Consider the following 17,198-nt stretch of genomic DNA (forward strand, 5'->3'; position numbering starts at 1 on the left):
TGCAAATAACTGCTGCTGATTTACTTTGTTCATAGCATTACAGCTACTTGCTCTCAATAACCAAAGAACAAGACAAGAACCAAAATCAGCCAGGCGAGTCCAGAGAAATCTAAGTTTAATGATATCTATCCTTTAATGATGAATGTGTCATGGGAAAGTATATGTAAAGTGAGAAAATAGCTAACTGCCTTACCATCGACAGATTTTGGAACTCTTGCATCACTTCCTATCCTTAAAATCTATTTGGGCAGCCTAAACCTAGATGAAAATTAGCATTCTAAATAGCGCTTGAGTACCACATTCATGTAATATCCTTATTTGAGCCTACCAGTCCTACTGTCTCTGTGACAGAAAGAATCTTTTTCAGTTTTTCTAGGAAGATTTATGGCTTCCTGAGAAAGCCTTAATGTCTTTGCCTTGAAAATGTGTTTTTTGTTTTTGTTCTTTGTTTATTTTTTGTTTCTTGCATAAGAGAATGCAGAACATGGGCCTCAAAAGAAAGAATAATAATCCCCAACAGCCTTCATTTTCTCCTTGTTTACTGAGTATCTGGGAAGTAAGTGAGTTTGGTAGCTCCAAAAATTAGACAGACTGCAAATATAAACTGTAAAAGAGTTACATATAACAAAAGTTATATATAAAACACAAACAGAGCACAGGCTTCTGTTTATGGCATATGAATCTCTGTCAGTATTTTAAATATCCATATAAATGTCAGGAAAAGGTATTACTATTTGACTATTTCTAGTTCTATACCTTTTTTGGCAGTATTTTCACTTTGGAGCACACTTACCATGCTTCCAGTGAAGCAGATCCCTGTGTTACCCACATCTTTCTCTTTTAGCAGTTACTGAGAAACATACTATTACAAGGGCTACGTAGGTTTGATCTCTCCTTGAGCTCTCTGTCAAGAAGTATCCCAATAACATGAATTTGCAAACTTCAATCCAGCAAATGTGTGTTGCAGAGATATTTAATTCTATTTTCTGGCCTTGCAGTTTCTGAATCTGGTTGTACAGAACGTTCAGCCAAAAACAAATTTTTGTTTATGACTTTCATGCCCCTAAATACTGAAGATTGCTATGACCATGGGACCACGTAGAGTGGAACTTTTTAATTCAGGTGGTCATACCCAAACCAATGCACCAGATCACTGTTTCCATAATATTTAAGTATTAATCCTCATCTTCCTGTGAAGCAGAAAATAGCCATATTTTGCAGGTGGGGAACCAAAGAGGACAGAAAAGCCATGTTAGATATATAAATCAAACAATAACTGCCACTGTTAGTTTAGAAATCTCACTACTATAAGGAATGTTTAGTGTAACATATTCTATCAAAAATTCAGTAATGTAACTAACATGGTATTCATCAGCTTGCTATCTCTGTAATACAAACAATTCAGTGAGAACTAATTGTTTCCATAAAAGTTTCTGGAAACAGAAAAAGGATTAGATATCATGCAGGAGAGAATAAGAGACTCTATATTCAATACTTTTTTATAAATGTTCCCACAGGCTACAACTGGATTTTCAATGAAAGATGGTTCAGTGGATGCAGAGAGAAGCATGGAGAATGTTTTAAGTGTGCTCTTCATGGAATGTAGTATGTTAGCATGACTTTAAGCCACACTAGGAGTGGCAAGGTGAAGGCAAACAGCAGGTAATCTGACAGCTGATTATGAATGGAGAGTAAAGAAAGAAGGAGAATGTACTGCTTGGCTTGTTCAGGAGGCTGCTCTTAAGGAGAGGCACAAATCCAACCTGCTTATGAGTGGTAGAATAGTACTGTACAAAACTAGTTCACAACACTGTCCAGACCTGCCCAGTCATAATTTTGTTCTTGTCTATCCCTTTCTCTTGAATTGATCACTCTTGTTAATCTAACAGAAGACATTCACCGATTTAAGTGCAAGGAGCCTGGACGCTTTACTCTCACTGCAGATTCAGCTCTAAGCACTTTTACTCTCTATTTCCAAATAAAAGAGAAATGGTTCTGTTTGGTTCAGTAGGCGTAGATGAAACACAGATCTGACCTATTGAGAATATTTGACTGGTTTGGGAAAGAAAAAAAAAAAAAAACAACAAACTGATAAGCTGAAACGACTGAGCACAATTCAGACAACAATGGCTGCAGTTGATAAAAATGTAAAGGTTTTTGTTTCAAGCTTGACAAAGTCTGACATAAAAATTAAAGGCCAGACTGATAATGATGGATGACCTGTGCCGTATTTTTACTAAGAGCGAAAGAAATTTTAAGTGCTAAACTGAACTGAGTGATGACCTACCTGGGAAACAACCTCACTACTCTGCACAAAATTTAATCAGTCTGTGGTATGTAGTACTAAATAATTTAGCAAGGTTTTAAATTCAAAGGGAGCTGCATTTAGAGTTGCTCCCAGAAAATGGGATTGAACAAAGGGATAATTCAGCTTGAATATCATGTGCCAATATCTCCTTAGCACTTTAGACTAAATGATCATGAAGCCTTGCAGACATGAGGTCAAGGGGTTCTCTTTACTAATTGATTCAGATTTATGAATCTCTGAAATGGCAATTATGTGCTTGACATTTTTGCTAGCAAATCAGATGTCATTAAAAAATATCCAAAACCTTTTAATAAAAGCCTCATGTAGATCTAGATCCGTAGCTAAAACAATTAGAGACTAGTGGTGGATGAGTTCATAATGCAAGATACACAGCTGGGCTAAAATGGCCAAGCAGCTTTGGGAGGATAGAAAGTAAATTCACATAGCACCATTATTCTGAGGTGTTTAATTAGCTGGTAGGTTGTATTAAATGTTGGAAAATGTGGGAGCTCATTAAGGTTTGATTTAACATAGTTTTGTCACCTAGTAAGACAGAGGAAGAAAATCAAGTGTTAAAAGATACCAGAGTTTCATTGAGAGTTCTCTGCCTTCTTATAGAAACTGTAACAGTTTTTTTTTTTCCAATTTTGAAAGCAACAGATTTCAGTAGCAAATGAGGGACACCAATGTATTTAAAAGAAGACAATGACTTCTTCCTTTTCAAGAGTCAAGTAAGTAAATGCTATTTGCCTAAATTTTATCCTTAGGAAATCAGGAATAGAAGAATAGAAGACAAAGAACCAAATCCACTTCAATGTTAATACTCAGTAATGGCAGCATGGTATCACCCAAAATTGCTTAAAAGTTTGTCCTTTAATGTGATGACCTTATATTACACAATGGCATGTTTTATGACATATGTACAGACCAGAAGAGCTTAGGACAAAACTAAAAGCATTATAAATATGAGAAAATGAGGATTAGTAGGAAGCTGACATTGAACTACAAAGTGAAAGTTAACTGTCTTTATTTGTCATAACTGTCAGAAAACAAGGGGTCAGGACTCTCAACCAGGTGACAAGAAAGAAGCAATGGGAAGAAAGTGCCTTAATACAGTAGGAAGGACATAGGATGGAACAAGAAGTTATTGTGCCTGAAGGTAGTGGTCAGCTCTATGACTTCCCTCTGCCCCCAGGTACAGATATCCAGCTCAGGTCTGCTCTCACCACATGCAGTGTCCTCACAAGCTGCCCACGCTGCCCCTGAATTGAAGCTCGAGGGGCATATTCCAGAGTTCTACCAACATCCTAAACTGTAAACAAAAGCCATTGCTTCACAGACATGCAGTGCTATGGAGTATTAAGTCTCTGTGACAATCCTAATAGGCCTGTGGGCACTCTCCACAGGCAGCCAGTGCCACCCTTGGCAGGTAACAACCTGGAGAGCCTGGCCAGGACAGCAGCTTTCTTCCACTGCTCCTCCTGAAGGGCACAGGACAGCTCTGAGTAGCATTTGATATTTTTTTAAAAAAAAGAAAGAAGTTTTATCTGGCTAGCAAAACACGACACTTCTGCACAGCACAGATGTTGCTACAAACATGGCTTTGTCACCTGGAAAGCAAAGTATAGTATGTTACACTCACAGTTGCACATAGTTCACAGGAATAATGAACCACAGGAAAGCATCTAGCATGAATATTTAAGTGTTTTGCTAGTGACTGATAATTTATAAAATGAAGCCCTTTTGAAGTCCTTAGTTCTTACTGTAGAGATCATTTTGCTTCCCATATCACTCTGATGAATTTGCTATCAGCAGAAACTCTCTAGCTGCAGCTCCCTTATAAGAAGTTTGCAATGGAAGGTCTGCAGTGCTGGACTCTTAATTAATTGTCCATCACTGTCATTGTTTGCCACCATTCTAGTCATCTGAAGAGCTCATTGTTCTTGCTCTTTCTGACATAGAAGAATGAAAAGTGACACAATGTAATATCTCACAATATATCTAGCTATTGCTGTTCACTTTTGGTGGGGCAGCTTATATGAATTATATATTTTGTACCGGAGAAAGCAAATAGGTTGTAATGCGGTACTTCTTAATTCCTACTTGTGCTAAATCCAGCTGATATACAGAGAACAGAAAAGGATACATTTGACAAGATAACTGCTTGTTCTGATGAGTAGATATTGAAAATTACCTTAACACAAGGAAAATCTAAACTCTCAAGTGGGTGAACTCTTCAATACTGAAGAATTTGTTTTCAAGTGCTCTACTTTACTAGTTTTACTTTATTAATGGTTATTAGCATAAAATGTACCTCTGAGGACATATCAAGAAAAGTATTCCACAGAAAAATTAATCTCCCATGTTCTGGAGTCACACAAATACAGTATTTTAGACTACTCCAAATGTACACTCTGAAAGAACTACTCTTTCCCAAATTACATTTTGCCAGTTGTGAAAAAAAATCCTTTCACATTTTATAGTGGTAATATTAATATAAGCATATTATTTTATTTAAAGGAGCGATTCTATCTTGAATAAAATCTCATCTTTCTAACTGAAATAGTTACAAATAATGCACTGAGCACTCTAGTGAAGCTTGTGCAGTTTACCTGAAAGAACTTAAGTAAAATCAGCAGAACGAGGAGTAGGCCAAGGAAAAGAGTTTTGTAATTCGATAGTCTAAACAAAAAGAACAGTTTTAAAGAACTGTTCAAGTCTGCAGACTCAAAAAAGTAGCTGTACTTATAAAAGTGCATATAGATGCATCCTGATTTTGTTCATAATTCTTCATAAACAAATATATATACATTAAAGAACGGAACTCTGCCTTGAGTTTCTGTAAGATCCTTACTTACTTACTAGATGTAACAGAAAAAAAGTTAGGGAAAAGGAGGTAGCATCATTCTCATTCCACAGCTAGGGAAATGAACACAGAATTATTAAATAGAATATCTTATCTCTCACAGTTCTCTGGTCATGATTAGGGAGTTCAGAATGGATCTCCTCAGTCCCACTGCAATTTGCTACTGAAACAAACTCATTCTAAAGGAGAAAAGAAAATAAAACCTCTTAAAATTGCAACTGTGCTTACACCTGAAGCACCAATTTCACTGCATTCAAGATGAAATGTTAACACAAAAGTTACCAAGCACCAGTAGCACAGCATTCTATCATTATTGGTATGATATTCTAGGCCCATTGCCACTGCAATGTTAAAATGTAAAAATACATTTTTATTCTTTTAAGGTAAATAGAAAACCATATTTCCTTGTTTCCCCAAGCTGCGAAATAGAAGTATTCAAAATTAAATGAAATAAAGTACCAGCATCTGGCCCTTGAAAATCTATAAAGAAAAGCTAATATACAACACAAATTCGGACACCAGCAGCCTTGAACAAAGATGACAGTTTTCTCAGAATGAAACCTGACTCTTTCTGTACAAAAATAAATAAATAAATAATAAAAAAACTCAGGCAGAATGGCACTAGGAAAAAAAAAAAAAGAGGTCAAGGAGAATTCTCTAAAATTTCCCTCATAGGGAGTCAAGTGTTGAGACTAAATGGAGGTAAATAGATTGCTGATCTCTGTTTTATTATGGTTGCTGCTGCTTTCTCTTCTCAGGGAAATTCCAGACAAATCACTGAAATTGCTTAAACACCACAAAACTCACTGCAATAATTTTAAGGTTAGTAAAAAGGCATCAGATAGAATGCTATTTATTTTAAATTACATTATTTCAAAAATCAGAGGGGTCCAACATTAATCTGAAATACTTTGTCACAGTATGATAGCTATATCCCATTGAAAATCAGCTTGGGGAAATTAATGGCATCTTTGGAACAAAAAATATAGTTTACTGCACTTCTTTGCACTCTTTTTGATTAACAAACTTATTTCTCATATTCTTATTACCTTTTTTTTTTTTTTTTTCCCTTTTCTGAAAGAGTACTGCTCATTTAGTTGAATTCTCCCATGATGCTAGCTTCACTACAATGAAAGCTGGGACACATGCAATACAATCAAGGCTTGTTCTTATTGTAATTTTATAGCTTTCATTGATGTAGGCAGGTTATTTGGTACCTTTACTAACAAGCCATCAAATAAGACAGTTCCATAGTTCCATTCCAGTGGAATGCTGCAGTATTTGTTATAAAGAAAAACTGGTCGTATTCCCTTATTTATTTAAAAACAAACAAACAAACAAACAACAAAAAAAAAAAAACAGCAACAACAACAAAAAAAACCTTACAAATCAATGTAAAGAGATTTCTGTTCCTGCTTGTGAATGATGAAAACCATCCAGAGCTCTCCTCATTCAAGCAGTAAATGAACACTGCAATGTGTTAGCCTCGTTTCTCCTTGCTTCCTACCCATTGAGGACTAAGATATGTGGAGAAAACGAAAAATAAAAATAAAAAATAAAAAACAATCACAACAGAAACCATGGAGGGAGAAAACCAATCCACTACTGCTATGACCCATAGAAATATCTAAAGAAAAGAAAGAGTTTACCCTGCCAAGTTCTTTTCCTGTCCTTCCTCCTCTCCTTTGGTTTGGTTTCCTCTTCACTTGCTGAGAGAATGTGGGTAGTTTCAACTGAAAGACACACCCTCTTCAGGCATGAAGTTACCAAGCAAAAGTAAGGTTTTTCTTCAAGGGTGTATTTGGGGACTAATTAAGGTTTGTGGATACAGGTGAAGGAAAGGTAAAGGAAATGCAGGCTAGAATATAAAGTAGATAAAGAAAAAAGAAATGAAATTGTTAATTCTTCTACCTCCAAGCCTTCTAATAAAAGAAAAATGACCTAGACTGAAAATTTTTGGACCAATTCTTTCTACAAATGACAGATTATCTAACATCACAGCATGAATTCCATCAGAAGTAGCAGATATTTAGAGATCTATTCACAGATACTTGCCTGTACGTTTCACCAAAAGGTGTTTAAAACTTTCTTTATTCTTGTAAGGTAACAACAGAGCTCTTACAAGAAGTCACGCTATTGTGAGATATCCTCAGACAGCATTGGATGTTCCAACCAACATTGTCAGCTTTAGTAGATACGCATTCACACTTGCAAGCAATATTCATTTTTCTATTGCCTGAGAATGGTTTTGAGATATACCCTTACTGCTTTTCTGTCTACTGCTTGTGTCTCTTCCACTTTCTGTGAGAGTCATATATATGAAAGATAAATGCAACGTACTTTCTTGAAAGCCGTGAAAAATGTGGTGAATCCTTAGGAAAAAGGTCAAAGCAATTCATAGTAACCCGTAACAAGGAAGATGAAGATTCAATGCAGAAAGTCTATGTCATGATTTACCAATAAATTAGTATGAATTTAATTACAAATGAAAGAAAAAAAAATTCTGTGTTAGGTCAAGAATTGAAGAACGAAGAGCTAGAAAAAATAGTTCATGATTTCAGGTTAGAAGTTTCCTTTTTAAGGGATGGAGTAAAGCTATTTCTCTCCCACCACAAATTAAAACTGAAGTTAAGCTGTGAAGAAAGATGTTATAGGGAGTCTGAAATTTTATCCAGGAAAATTTCACTTCCTTGTCAGTTTGATCAGTCTTTTAGCTGGAAGAATACTGAAAACAAAGGGAAAAATAAGCACTTATTTATTCAGAGAAAAATAGTAATAGAATACTGAAAGAAATATGAATTGAATATTTTTTTCTTCATAAAGATTTTTTTAACAATTTTTATTTATTTATATAAGAATGTGAGCTAAACTACAGAAAAAAATAATTATTAAAATTATGAATAGCAAAAATATAATAATCAGAACAAATGATTAATAATAGAAAACTAAAGAGGTTAGAAATATTTTTTTGAGATAAGCAAGTTCAAGACTGTTTACGTCTCTCTGAGCTTCTGTCCTTCATATTTGACCAAAGACCTGAGATACTGAAATTCTCATAGCTCTCTAGCAAAAATGCAACATTTTAACAAAAATTTTTCTGAACTCCCTTCAGCGGTAAGGTTCAGACAGAGGGTGCTATAAGCAATTTCCCTGAAGCAATTATATCTGTCTTTTGCTCAGAGCCAATGATTTGTGCTACTTTCCCAAACTTTGTAATCTCAGAACACAACGTACTGATGTATCACCAGGCTACCATCATCAATTGATATTAAACTATTATCACTATGTACCATTTCATTTCTCGAATTAAGCAAAATGATGAGCAACCTATTCTCAAAATAAAGGTAAATTATAGAAGCACCATATCAGAATGAGAGACAAAAGACCATTATCTGCATTCCACATAGCACACAGTGATACAAGAAGGATTATCATTTGAAAATTGCAAAGTTACTTCAATAATTTCATTATGTGAGTTTGTTTTTTTTGTTTTTTGTTTTTTTTTTTTTGTTGTTATCATAGGTGATTTGTTTTTTCTGTGTATAATAAATGATCTTGCTGGAAACAGAAAATCATTAACAAGTGTTTGACTTCAAATTCGTCATCAGACTCAAATGAAATTATTCTCTTAATAGTTTTACATTCTTCATGAAGCCAGCATACGACATTCATAGATATGGTAATTTTGCAGTCTAACCTCTCACCCAAAAAAGCTTGACTGAAGCGAAGTTCAAGAACGTTAGAGACAGGCAATAGCAAAGCTTGAAATCCAGAAAAATTTGAGAGCAATCCGTGATAAAAGCAAATCAGAGTGATAACAAAATTGACAATAGAATTTGAGAAGTACACTCCAATAAAGATTATTTAAGAGTTCTGTTTGAAAGAGCAACAGTACTAGATCTAGCATATGTAGTTAAACAAGTACTTCAGTGTAGATGTTCTACCCATATATAAGCAACCAAATAATTAATTCTGTGCATATCGTGTGTGGAAAGGAATCTTCATTACCATTCAAAACTTGTATGCAATATTTTCCTTTTCAGAAACCACAGAGGGAGTCCAAATCAAGAACTATCACATTAGCCAATTATACATGTACATAGAAAATTAAATTTCTTCAGGTATTGTGTATTATTAAAGACATGACCCAAACCTACAGTTTATTAAATAAGCACATTGATAACTTCTATTCAAATAGGAATTAGCTATATGCGTTTTAATAGGTAGCCAGTGCTGAAGAGAACTACCTCCATAAGGAAAAAAAAAAAAAAAAAAAAAAGCAGGACAAATTCGCTTTATATAAAGTGAAATACTTTGGATTCAGCAATTTCCGTAAGTACTCCATTTTAAAAAGAAATCAAGTTATCTAACAAAAAATTACTATTTTAAAACTTTTCTTTAATCAAAACCAGTATTTTATTGTAAAACCATAGAAGTGTTAAACACGTTCTCCAAAAGCATTACTGTGGTTTGGAATGTTATTTTATTTACCTTTACAAAATAATTTTGAGCTTATCTGAAAGAAAAGAAAAATTGTATCTTATTTTTCTAAAGTCACTATAAATGAAGAAATATCAGTTCACACAGCTCAACTATAGACCCTACTGTGCAAGTATTTATCAACAAAAAGCAATTTCAAAGTAGCTGCCTTGTGAGTGTTCAGGGATAATAGCTGGCCAATTCATCCATAAAATTAAGCCAACATTTCCACCATGAGTTTCTTGACAGACTTTTCATACCTAAAAACATCAAATAAACATTATACTTCTTAAGTCCAATAATGAAACCTATATTACACAAAGATTTCTTAATTCATCTGATTGTGCAGCATTCAAACAAACCATTCTTATAGGTCCAAGCCACCTGTTACAGCTCTGCTAAGTACTGAAAGAAGTTTGGAGAAATTAATTTTAACATTGCAATGCTGACTCAATATGATCCTGTCACTTTAGAATGTTGATGTACATGCAAAAAATCAAAATAGTTCAACATAATTTGAAGGGCTACACTTTCCAGAATATCACATGAATAAAATTACCTCAGTGCTGCTACCTTTAGCAGAGAATTCTTATCAAGTTAGTTTCTCAGAATGGCCACAATGCAGTCTAATTCCGCTAGCTTCATCTTTTTCACAGAAACTGAGAAAAACTAAAGACAGTTTGGAGGAAAGGAAGGCTAATGTGGGACTATCAACTCTTATTTACATTTTTGAGATGGAAGAAGTCTTCAAGAGCATCCCTTTGTTTATTTTTCCTATGAAAGCTCAAATTCCTCTGCCAGTGAGTTGTCTTTATTTTATTTTTACTTTTTAAAAGATGGAAATAGGAAAGACTGTTCTTTTCACCTCTGTTTTAAGGACTCAGAACTGAGACACCCACTTTCTTTTCATTCAAACACAGATAAAAAAATCTCAAAACTAAAAAGTATAGATATTCGCATGCACAGAATTTCAAATGAAGTCTTAAGTGGTCTTTTGAGACCCATTTTCTTGATATGCCTTGATTGCTGTGGGAGTAAAGTTAGTTTTTAGTAAAAACACTCTCTATTGTAGCTTTACAGGCTATTATTGCTCCATTACATCACAAGTCTGCTCAATTCTCTTTTCAGAAACACAAGCTTTGTTCAGTCAAAGGGTAGGATTTTCCCACAGGCAAGGAAAGTCTCTTCACTGAAATGTTTCTGTAAGCGAGATGTTTCATCTCAGGAACCATAAAGAAAGCAACTTCAGAAAATGTCCAGCCACCTCAGTATCTAGAATCTTGACACCAAAATGGAGAACAACTAGTTTAATTTTAAGCCTGCTGCTCCATATGGATGTCTCCCATTTATTTCTGTCCTTCCCACCTCTCTCTACTATGCACTGAATTTTTTAATTTTTTAATTTTTTTTTTTTGAAACATGTTTATGAGAAAAAGGTGTCCAAAAACAGTCTACAAGATTTATTATAGGCTTGTAGTGAAAATATTCGCAAACCAGGAGATCTATTGCCTATCTGACATTTTCAGTTTTCAAAGAAAAAGAAATAAAGCCATACCTTCTCAGACATACTCCAAATTACTTCAGACTCAGTGTTTACTTCCAGAGTGAGAGATGTGCACAATTGACTTACGTAAATAAAGGGAGGGGCATGAGAACTTCAAAACAGAAATAAAATATAATAAATATGATAGTGGGCAAAATATAAAGGAGTTTAGAGCTCATAGATGTATTGGAGTTTGATTTCAGCTGTGTTTTGGATTCTACAGTTTTTACTAATCTGAAAAGAAACTTGCATAGGAAAAGAAGTTCAAAGTGCTGTAATTATTGGTGGCCTCATACTTTATAACAGGAAGTGTACTGGATTTGAAGGAAGGAATGGAGGTGATGGTAAAAGAGATGAGAAAACACCATCAGAATGAAACATGATCAGCCATCACAGTGACATTTCCAATACTGACAGCACAAACAGCAAAAGATGCCAAGTTGATTGGAAAGTTAAGAAATTATGAGCTCCGCCAACAGGTTTAAACAAACAAAAGAGAGCACTTCCCTCCATAATTCATATTCAGAAAATTGTTGCCACAGGTTACTGTAAAAAGCCAAGATGATAGATGCTTTGAAATGGGACTGGACACGCACATGGAAGATAAATACTCACAGTCCAGAGGAGAGGTGGAGGGGAACCTTTGGTTCAGCATATTGTAGGAGATTTTATGTTTGAAATTATGTTTTGAAATATTAACAAGGATATAACCCAGTCAGTCAGTTGCCTTCATTTGCAGAAAAACATTTTGTCCACAGAAAAATAAATAAAATTTAGAGTCTGAAGTCAAGGGAATATACTAAGCCATTTCTTATTCTGCAGAAATATTGAGTTCCTGGCTCAATCTTTTTCTACTGTATAACTGACCACCCACAGCAGCTTATTCATGTCAGTTACTATATTTCTTTGGTAGACCATTGATGTATGCCACATTATTGCTCTTAGTATTTCTCTTAATGGAATACATAGCTTTAAATTAGTAAATCAGGACATTTCACCCAGGTAGCTTATTTCAAACAGGTCTCAGTTATCAGATGCTGCCCCTCCCATTAAGAATATCTCTCAGTGATGTGGACTTCTGTCACCTACTCACTACAGTGCTGAACTAGGCTTTCAATAGTGACGTCCAGAGGTCACGAGTTACATACACAGCAGCTGTTTCTTCAGTTTGATCATGATGGACCACATCCTCTCTCAACTCTATCTATATCATTGCACATATTACCTAAGCTTTGCCAGCAGAATCTATGTTTTTGAGCTGAGCACCATGAATTTCAGAGCTAGCTCTGTTTACTGATGATTAATGACTAGTATTTGGACAAAGGTAAACAAAAATTATTAATAAATTAAAAAAGAATGAAAATTGCCAGCAGCCTATTACCAAAGGAAAGATGTAATATAGCTAACCAGAATGCACACTTCTAAAGCACTAAGCTTACCAATTAGAATACAAAAATGTCAACAGCAACAGGCATTAAAGCATGTGCCTTTGTTACTGCAAGAGATAAATCTTTTAACATACTATATCTTGCCTTTGCACCGCTGCCTGTAAACTCTGAATGTGTCCACCTTCCCTCTTTTTGAAATGTTTTCTTGACATTTATTATTAATAACTGAAGTTAAGAAAAATAAAAGTAGCAGCTGTGTTGATTCAGCAAAGCAGCATGAGTATGCTTAATAGTCAATGCCTTTTACATTATTTAAATGCATTCATTTTCTTTGATTTTTTTAATTACAATACAAATCTAAAAAAAGATTTGCTTATGTTATCAGATGATATTTATATTATACATTGCCATTTATCTGCTTATAGGAATATGTATTTCCACTGCCATCATTTAACATCAAAATACTATTACATCGTTGTCATTTACGGTGGAAATAATATTACTTTTCTCTATAATATTTTGACTATGTTGGCAAAGGCATGAGACACTCTTTTCTTAATATATATATAAGCTTTCCTTACTCTTTATCTCTAATTATAATAAATAACATCTTTCATTTTTAGGTAAGCTTCTATCCACACTAAATCTGTTCTGAGTTAGGAAGACAACTTCAGGAATTGAGGGAATTAGTACACAGAGTCTCACTGAGAGGAATTAAATAGGGGAAAAAAGAAATAGAAGCCATATGAAACTTTTGAACCCTTAATGAACAGAAGAAAGAAAAGTGGTAGAAATGGAAAAAATGTAGATGGAATCACAATTTGGATGGGAAAAAAAAAAAAAAAAGTTATGAGTGAGATTACACTTCTCTGACCCTGTATAGTCATTGATGTCCCTTGCCTTCTCACACCAGTTTGCCTGGCAAAAGTGAATCAGCTACAGTATCGCCCTAAACTTGGGGAAGTGATTATCATTCTTTATCTCCATCACTGTACCTCCTCTAGGCTGAAGATTATACTAGAAAATTAGCTTTTTAACACTGTGGCATTGGACTTCCAGAGGTTTCATAAAGTGGGCTAGGTCTCCTTTTCCTAGACCTTACTTCCTTGACTTGCAACATCAAAGAAGAGAGATTTTTTCTACATACGGATTTCTTCCCCCTCCTTTCCCACATCTTTATAAATATACCTCTCCTTATGTCTGGCATGTACCTGTATTAGATACCAAAGACTTGAGGTAGGAAGGCATGTTCATATAATACATCAGCTGTATCAGAAGGAGCAGATCCAAAAAGTTACAAGTCAGGCATAGGGGAAGTGGTGGCAAATCAAAGGATGCTCCAAGATATATTTTGGAAGATACAGAGAAAAATACATCCTCTATTAAAAAAGAAGAATGCATCTCAGAATGCTAAAAAGTAGTTTTGCTAGCAGAAAAAAGAGACAGAAGGAGAGAGAGCAAGAATGATAATAATGAATTGCTTTGAGAGGATTAGGTTCCACTAGGGACATTCAGAAATCCAATGAACTAAAGAAAGGATAAGACACTGTCTAAATTGATCTATACAACCAATTGTGGTACAATTCATAAAATAATTATGTCAGTCTCTTCTGTGTTTAAAACGAACATAAAAACTCAGAAATGCAGTAAGTTGTTAAGAACTAAACGCCAACATGTAGTCTGTCACACTACTTTCATTTTACAGTAATCTAGGAAGCTCCTGACATTTATCTTCTGCAGTTTTAACACCAGAATTGAAGAAATGCAATTAAGAAAACAACAGTACTCATAACAGAAAAGGTCAGCAGTGTTCAAGCTAAACCTGATAACATGCCTAATGTGTTGCCACACAACAGAATGCCTTCCTCATAATGAATAACTTTACAGATTGCCATGAAATTGTTGCAAGATAATCAGATCAACAGGGGACATACCACTACATGAAAGAAACATAGGAGATTGCGAAATAGTCTTTGATGAGTGTATATTGCAAAGTCAGCACTGATGGAAAATCTACTATGTTGCCATACACTATGTTTTCAAAAATTATCATATAAATAAATTGAATACAAAACACAAATGATAGAAATTTCTGTTATTTGGTAAGCAAGGAAGACATTACTTTATCCAAGGCAATGCACTTTGTGAATGCAGCCAAAAACCAATACATCACCACGTCTGGGATGCAAAACAATTTATCTATCTGTCTGTCTGTCTGTCTATCTATCTATCTATTTATTTCAGTACTCAATGAAAGTAGAGGTTAGGGGGTTTAGTTTTTCTGTTTCTCTATTTAATAGAGAAATACTCACACAGCAGTATGGGCTCCATGCTCCTCATGTAAAGACTTCCTCCTTACTTCTGTAATTAATGTTACATAAACTAATATTGAACTTTAAGAGAAATGACAAGTAATCTAAGGAGTTCTTTTGACAAATCACATTTAATCAACAGCCCTGAGAAAGTAGCTCATTACTGAAAGCTGAAAGTAGCATTTATTATAGCTTTTATGCCAAATACCAATAGTTAGATTAAGCCTTCAGTAAAAAATATTTTTGAGAGCTTGCAAACACTAAGAAACATATATTTCTTACACCCAAAGTCATTATGAGCTGAATAAAGCCTACATAGTTTCCATTCCTATTTTCAGACTACAATCTGCATTAGGTTGTTTTATTTTTCTCATAGTTATAAAAAAATTGCTTTCATGTAAAAAGCAGGGGAAGACAGTACCATGGTAAAGTATAGTGGAGCTTTCATCTCTTTATTCACTTAGGTTAAAATTCAAACATTTTCTAGGAATTAGTACGTATATATCCGTGATAAGACAAACTTTATACTTTGAGACTGCTAGATTTGCACTGTAAAGCCAAACTAAAGTTAAATACTAACATTTTATTATAGTTTCTTCTATATCTGAGTTATATTAAACTATTTCAGGATTAATATAAAAACCTGCTGGTTTTTAACATGACATATACTGTTGTCTAATTAAACAACGAAAATAAATAAATTGTAATTTAATAGGAGCCTTCTGATTTATCAGTTTCATTGGAAGACTGATTGTGAATTTAGTACAGAACATATTTTTGAGGATTGATTATAAAAATAAGTCAGATGCTGATGATCAGCTAACATGGATAAGCAGTAGCAAGCCATAACTTATGCATTTTGCCTTGTATTTCCAATTTTCCCTTCATATGTACTTCGTAACCACCTTAGCTATACATTATGTGTGAGGCAAGTTTTTATATAACAGTACCCAACATACTGCAAAATATTTTTACAGATGCTTACACTGATGAATATATTTTGTTTAAACTTTACAGAGAGAGGCATCCGATGGAAGGAAATAAACACACACACTACAATTAGAGGATAACATCAGTAAAAGTGCAATTACACTTTTAGCTTTTTCCTGCTATTCTTGCATTAATGATAATAAGCAACCAATTTTCCTCTAATGCTACAAATGTCTAACATGCACCAAAGAACTAAAGAGAATGCACTTACCATGTACTATCAGAACATATTCTGTGCTGTTTCGACCAATTGGGTTTTTTGCTTCACATCGATATGTGCCATTGTCTGTTTTGTTTAGGAAACTGATGCTGAGGACTCTGCCGTTGACAACCATTCGCTCTGGGTCTGGTAGTTCTCCACCATCCTTTGTCCACAATACTGGTTCTGGCCTGTTGGATCCAAGGTGAGACTTTTATTCAGATACATGAAGTGTGTATATACAACACATATTAGAAAGAGTGACTAATGGGTAATACCCTGCCACTAAAGAATACCTAATTATAATTTGAGTTACTGGATATAATGAGAACTTATTACAATCTACCCACCAGATGGAAACGACTAAACAAAGGGAAGGAACAGGCAGGAAAGGAAGAGGAACAAGAAGAGAAACAGAACAGTATTGGAAAATTCCCTCAATAAATAAAAAAATATATTTTTTTAAAAAGCACTTGTGAGGTTTCAGGGCACACAGTTCAGCAAGACATTTGGCAAGCAATGTTTCTGTGTGATGAGCAGTGTGGTCCTGTACAGCTGACAGGCATCAGAAATCCTGTGAGCAGGCTGAGGTAGATATAAGTGGTTTGCAAATGGATTCTTATATTATTTAGGCTATTCACATTCACAAGCGTACTTGAATGTACTGAGTGTTTTTCCTGAAGCAGGCATATCTGTCACAAAGTAGCACATCTTACATACAATCTAAATTTGATTCTGTTGCTGTATTTTGACAAAGCCCATCCCTTTCTTCACCCATCCTGCATCCTTCTATTGCATAATTTCTTGTTACAAACATTATCACAAGCAATGTAAGATTTGAATTAAAATCCTGCATTTTCTTTCAGTGAAACCTTTCCTCTTGTAACTGGCGACCCCAAATCAGACCAGAGGTAAAGCACTGATAACCCCCAGTCAACTTAAGGACACAGTAGAGAAGGGAACTGATCATGTTTATAGATTCCCCTAGATCTTCCACTGACATTAGATTAACTATTTCCCAAAAACTTCCAAGAAGCTCTGCAGCCCAAGAGATTTGCCTAACAGACAGCAGTAAGTATTGATTATTTGTAAGCTGTCTTTACCTATATGTAA

General features: G+C 34.6%; 1 protein-coding gene across 2 annotated transcripts in view; it reads right to left on the reverse strand.

Annotated features, from left to right (window-relative positions):
- Window positions 1-17,198, reverse strand: part of CADM2 (cell adhesion molecule 2) — a 626,180-nt gene that overhangs the window by 53,145 nt on the left and 555,837 nt on the right. For both annotated transcript variants that reach the window (XM_085240870.1, XM_085240864.1), the window contains exon 7: window positions 16,098-16,276. In XM_085240870.1, the coding sequence (XP_085096996.1) occupies window positions 16,098-16,276 (179 nt within the window). The remainder of the gene's footprint in view (window positions 1-16,097; window positions 16,277-17,198) is intronic.

Source organism: Meleagris gallopavo, chromosome 1, assembly GCF_905368555.1.
Source record: "Meleagris gallopavo chromosome 1, MGAL_WU_HG_1.1, whole genome shotgun sequence".
NCBI classification, from domain to species: Eukaryota; Metazoa; Chordata; class Aves; order Galliformes; family Phasianidae; genus Meleagris; species Meleagris gallopavo.